At 42.9% G+C, this 6,467-nt stretch overlaps 1 protein-coding gene across 1 annotated transcript; it reads left to right on the top strand.

The window, feature by feature from the left end:
- The first annotated feature begins 379 nt into the window (after positions 1-379).
- F2RL1 (F2R like trypsin receptor 1) lies at positions 380-6,252 on the top strand. The gene is made up of 2 exons (XM_032205312.1): positions 380-467; positions 5,147-6,252. Exons 1-2 carry the CDS (start codon positions 380-382, stop codon positions 6,250-6,252), a joined length of 1,194 nt encoding a protein of 397 aa, XP_032061203.1.
- The last annotated feature ends 215 nt before the right edge of the window (positions 6,253-6,467 follow it).

The following is a 6,467-nucleotide window of genomic DNA, read 5'->3' as shown; positions in this document are numbered from 1 at the left end:
ACTCCTCGGCAGGCACCTGCCACGGGAGACAGCCTCTCCTCCCCACCCTGCGACCGGGCTCAGGTAGCCGTCGGAGGGCGGACAGAGGAAGGAGAGAGGGCTGAAACCTCGGGCAGCAGCCGCGAGGCGAGGCGAGGCGAGGCGAGGCACGACCCGCAGCCATCCTGAGGCGGACTCCGCGCCCCCCGCGGCGGGGCTCGCCCCCGCCATTTTAGGTGCCGCCCCGCCGAGCCCCGAGGGGCGGTCCTGCCCTGCCCTGCCCTGCCGGTACCGCTCAGGCCGCACCCTCCGCCCCCTCCTCGCTCAGGTATCAGGCGAAACTGGTCGTGCGTGCGGGACGGGGCAGGACAGCGGCGGCCGGAGCGCGGCGGGAGGGACGATGGCTGGGCGCCGCGGGCTGTGCCTGCTGCTGCTGCTGCTGCAGCTGCTGCTGCTCAGCGCCCTGCTGGAAGCCGTCACGCCCTCAGGTGAGCGGGGCAGCGCCGGGCGGGGTGCCCTGCTGCGGGCACCGGAGCCCCGCGGCAGGGCTGGGGGAGCGCCGGTGCTGCGGCTGAGGGGGACGGCGGGGCGCAGGGTGAGGCTGTGGGGCTTGATCGCCTTGGGGAGCAGGGTGCGGGGAGCCCCGAGCAGCGCTGCGGGGCCGGGGCTCGGCCATCGCGCTCCTGGACGCCTGGCGGCTCCGAGCGAGGCTTCGCCAGCGTCAGGTGCTGCCGTGCCTCGCCTGGTTCCCAGTAACGCGCCTGGAGGCGTGCTTAAGTGTTAAAATAAAATAAAATAACATAAAATAACATAAAATAAAATAACATAAAATAAAATAAAATAAAATAAAATAAAATAAAATAAAATAAAATCCTGGCTTTTCAGAACCGGAAGAAAAAAAATCCAATTCTGAAAAGCCAACACATTTTTTCTTCCTTTTTAAAAAACTTTAATTCTTATCTTTGTTATTTTATATTACTTTCTGAAAGTAAATACTGTTTAAAAAAAAAAAAAAAAAGGAAGGAAGAAAAGACATTCAAATCTCACTGCCCTACAGTTCATGTTTTGCTACATTTTTGTATCAAAGCCTCCAAATCCCATTACCGTATCTGTGCACTTTGCACCGTGCCTCTCTGCATTAGTTCTCCCTGTGCCTACTTACATAGTAAAAGTTTATGCGTAAGGACTATGTAAATATTGAAACCAAGCTTCTGGTAGTTCCTATTTTCTCAGCAAATAGACACTAGATGTTTAATACGTGGTTATCACCTGCATGGTCAAACCAATGCATGACGGTATCAGATATTTTATTTTGTTCTATTGTGTGGTGTATTTTGCATCGCTTTTTGTGCGGTCTAGAACTACTGTAGGTTGTAACAAATGGATCATAGCGTCCTTAAAATCTTAAGGCAGTAAAAATCAGTGAGCCGTTAGGTGCAAATTTTGTGGCAGAGAGCAGAGTTGGTGATACCATATTGCCTCTTGGTAGCTCAGCTATCTGACCGGGGCAAGCGTAAGCTGTAAAGGGGATAATATCAACTTGGGGTGGAAAAAGTAGTCTGCTTAAATGTTTTATCAGGTTGATTGATATTCTGGTGTTGAGAAGTGAGATGAGCTGGAAAAGGTATTCCCCTCCCGGCCAAAGTAGATGCACTGCAAGTCAGGGGACGTGACTGTTTTCAAACAGGCTAAGGCCCTTGTAGGGTTGTGGTGAATCTTTGCTGCAGGACCAAGAACCTTAACCTCAGTCCTGTGTGGGTGAGTATGGCCACCATGACCTAAGATGGTTTAGATACTCTGTGCTGCAGGGCAGACGTCATCCTTCGTTTGTTGTGCAGGTTTATATCTTCTGGACAAATAGCAAAGCTAGCAATGTTGAAACGGTCTTCTTGTGGGAGAGAGTGTGTTTGTCCCGATGATGCCAAGTAAGCTTTTCCTGTGGGCAGATTAGCAAGTTAACTGCATTCTCTGTATGTGAGTCAGGCAGGGTGAAACTGTTCTTGGAAGAAAAAGAAAAAAAAAAAAAACAAAACACCACCAACAAAAACCTCAATTGTTATGGAAAACAGCAAGAAGAGAAAGAGTAAGAAAAGGATGTAGAAAATGCACATACCTAACAAAGGATTGGTTGCTCTGGGAGGGAATGTTAACTACAAAGAGAAACAGGATACTGAAACAGTCTCCCTGTATGCATGCCAGCTGGGCTAACAAAAACTGCCCAGTATCTGCAGTCAGAAATTTTGAGGCCAAAACTGAAACATATCCTTCAAGTAAGAATAAAAGCAAAACTTGGTGTCTGAAATCATATGCTTAATTTGATCATGCCTTCAAAAATAGAATAAATAGTAAGGAAAACTTTGTTCTGTCACTCTTGCAATACCAAGTCCTGTTTGTGGGTCATGTGTCTTTCAGTCCACTTTATTTCATACCACTCTTGTTCTTTTGTGACACGCTAACACGCTAGTTTTTTTTGAGACTATGCTTATTTCTTTCCACCCAGCCTATGAACACCAATGGCAAAACATTGTTTTTGTATCTGGTCACAAAATGTTTAAGTCTTTTGAATGGAATGTGAATAGTAAGACTGCAGTTTGATATGGTAAACTACTTGTTGATATACACCTGCAACAGTGCTAAGCTAAGCTTTATTGTGGTACTCTGAGAGCTAGTCAGCTTGTAGTAAAGGATCTGAGCACTCTGGGACCTTTCTCAGCCAACCTGGGGAAAGAAGTATTACTTAACTTTTTACCATTTACATCTAATGCCTCAATGAGCTATGAGCTATGCTGATTCTCTATTTTTCTATTTACACCTCAGGTTAGGGACCTGGTTATTCTGTAATATGCAAGCAAAGTTTACAGTCCTTAAAGACATTACTGACATAATCATATGACTTGAAGACCTGAGAGCAGGATTTGTATGATTCTGCCATTTTGTAATTATACCACAAATAGGCCAAAATGAATATTTGTCATTGCAGTTGGTTTTATCAGCAGAACAGTCCTGACAAAAATACAGACAAATCTTTGTGGTAGACTGCACAGAGACTGAAGAAGTCCATGTCATTGAACTTGCAAAGAGCTTTCTTACACCACAGTCTTCCAGTGAAGCCTGCCTGTGCCTTGAACTTGACAAACCCTTGTTAAGTAGAACTAGGATAACTTAATTCAAAACTCGAAAGAACACCAATATATGTCATATTTCTGTACCTCTTTCTTAAGAGGTCACTAAGCCTAGACAGGACCCTAATACTGTACATCAGGCGTTTGTAGTACTAACTTGAACAGCTATCTAGAGTTGTGCTTCTTTTGGGAATCTATTGTGGAAAACACACATACTTGTGTGTTTATTTATTTATTGTACGATAACTCTTGACTTAGACATTAATAGAATCATAGAATATCTGAATTGTAAGGGACCCACACGGATCATCGAGTCCAACACCCTAAATAAAAAAATGACTGTGGGTCTAAGACTATTGTCCAAGCTCTTCTTGAACTCTATCAAGCTCAGTGCCATGCCCCCTTCCCTGAGGAGCCTGTTCCAGTGCCTACTTTAAAATGTAAGGTGTTATTCTAATTTATTCCTTGCTGGAATTGTATCAAAACTACTATTTGTTGAAAGACAAAGGCACCATCCTTCAACACTCTTCATGGCATATTAAACACAGACCTGCGTGCTCAATAAAATTCTTTATACTGTTGTTTTTTGATGTTGCTGTTTTGGTTGGTGTGGTTTTGTTTGTTTGTTTGTTTTGGGGGGTGGGGACAGAGTGGCTAAAATTATTCACAAATATTGATAGATTTTGTGATAAGATTAAGCTACTCTTACAAACAATCATGTGCCATGTCCATTGAGTCTAGCTTGGTGGACATGTGACTTTTTAGAATAGAGTGAATTCTTTGACAGTATCTGTGCAGTTTAACTTGTCTGTACAGGAGGACTGTGTTGTGTATTGGAGGTGTTGTGGCAGGGGTCTCTGGACTGAGCCATCTGAAGGCTGTCATACAAGACGGAGCAATCAGGAATGTCTGGCTTGCCTATATGGTTTACAGGTTCATGTGGCATCCAAAGAGGTAGAACAAAACCTGAAGTGATAGCTTTCTGGTGTAAGAAGCAACCATAGAATCACAGAACAGCTTGTGTTGGAAGGGACCTTAAAACCATCCAGTTCCAAGCCCCCGTCATGCACGCAGGGATGCTACCCACTAGACCAGGTTGCTCAAAGCCCCATCCAACCTCGTCTTTAACACCTCCAGGGCTGGGACATCCACAGCTTCTCTGGGCAACCTGTTCCAGTGCCTCACCACCTTCTGAGTGAAGAATTTCCTCCTAATATCTAACCTAAATCTCCCCTCTTTTAGTTTAAAACCATTGTTCTTGCCCTATCTATCTGCCTGAGTTGCTGCTTTCCAGCAACCATATCTGGCAGCTCTACTGATCTAGTGGTGCGAGTAGAAATAGTAGAGATTGCTTGACCATCTTATCTGTGAGTTGGAAGGACACGACAGATGACTGGCCCTGTTGCACCTTCATGCTTAAAGTTAGTCTGTTCATGTTTTACTTCAGATACAGTGTAATAGACATCTTTCTTCAGAGGTCACTTGAGCATAGCTTCCTGCTTTGCATTCTGACTGTTTCAGTTCTAGCTGGTCTGACTGAGGACAGCATGCTATCTTTAATGCACAGCTGGGTTTGAGCTCATCTTTTCATCATCAGTTTAAGGCCAAGGAAACTTCTACTGCAGATATACTGTAAGCATGCTGGAAAGTTCTAGAAATCCTAGCATTTGAGTAATCTGGCAGTGCCATGAAAAAAGATAATCGTGCCCCTGGGTTACTTGAAAAATTTTGTTTTAACTGTTCAGATGGTAGGAACACCTGACAGTCATTTCAATAATGTATTTTTATATTACTGGTGAGGCGGAAAAGCATTCTGGTTGCTGATACACAACCATTAAATAAGAATATAAGTGTATTTTGGGTAGTAAACTAAAATGAAGGGAAGAAAAATTGTCAAGTATTTGAAAAGCAGTCTCATTTTTCTGTTCACAAGACTCTCTTTAATTCTTCAGTGTAAATCACGTTGTCTACTTTATTAAAAAAAAAAAAAAGTAGTTATATTTGTACTTCAGTAACAGTGACTTCTCAATTTATTTTTTTTCTAGTGAAAAGTGTAACCGCCAAGCCAAAAGGAAGAAGTTTTGTGGGCCAGAAAGTTACAAATGCAAATAATGCCTCTGGGGAGTCCTACAAAGTGGATGACTTTGCAGCAAAAGTTCTTACAGGAAAGCTGACCACAGTTTTCCTTCCCATTGTGTATGTCATTGTCTTTATCATTGGTTTGCCAAGCAATGCCATGGCCATTTGGGTCTTTTTTTTCAGAACAAAGAAGAAACATCCTGCTGTGATTTATATGGTTAACTTGGCATTCGCAGACCTTCTCTTTGTTGTATGGTTCCCACTGAAGATTGCATACCATGTAAATGGCAATAACTGGCTATTCGGTGAAGGTCTCTGCAAAGTGCTTGTTGGATTTTTCTATGGAAATATGTACTGCTCCATTCTTTTTATGACATGTCTCAGTGTGCAAAGGTATTGGGTTGTAGTGAACCCCATAGTGAACTCAAGAAAGAAGTCTGAAATTGCTCTGGGCATCTCCCTTGCTATCTGGATACTGATTTTGCTGGGCACCATTCCATTGTATCTTGTTAATCAGACAGTATATATTTCAGATCTTAACATCACTACCTGCCATGATGTGTTGCCTGAAAACGTTTTGGCTAACGACATGTTCAATTACGTTCTCTCACTTGCAATTGGACTCTTTCTAATCCCAGCTCTTGTCACTGCTGTTGCTTACATACTAATGATTAAGACTCTGAATGCTTCCATCTCAGATATAAGCAATGGGAAGAAACGAAAAAGAGCAATCAAGCTCATTATTGTTGTCCTGTCAATGTACCTCATCTGTTTTACACCTAGCAATGTGCTGCTTATTGTGCACTATTTACTCCTCAAAAAATACAGCCAAAGCCATCTGTATGCATCATACATAACTGCACTGTGTCTTTCTACTCTGAACAGTTGTATCGATCCATTCATCTATTATTATATTTCAAAGGACTTCAGAGGCAATCTTAGATATGCTCTTCTTTGCCGAAGTGTGCGAACTACGCGGAGGATGCAAGTTTCTCTCTCATCAAATAGACACACCAAGAAATCCATTTCTTACTCTTCAAACTCAAATGGTACCACTGAATCAACCTACTGAGTTTAGTCCTAGAAGAAAAGTGAACTCTTACTACTGGTGTTGAAAGGAAGACAAGAAATTTATTTTGTATTACAGTTTGAAGAACACCTTTGCTTTTTGACTCACACTGAAGCCTAGATTTCAGAACTGGCAGCTGCTTTTCCTTTACAGAAATGTCAAGCAGATAAATCTTCCAACCATGCTGGAAAAACAAATAATGACATTTCTGATGCTTT

Source organism: Aythya fuligula, chromosome Z, assembly GCF_009819795.1.
Source record: "Aythya fuligula isolate bAytFul2 chromosome Z, bAytFul2.pri, whole genome shotgun sequence".
Lineage (NCBI taxonomy): Eukaryota > Metazoa > Chordata > Aves > Anseriformes > Anatidae > Aythya > Aythya fuligula.
Note: the sequence above shows the minus strand (reverse complement) of the source record. Positions and strands in the feature narration are given on the sequence as shown.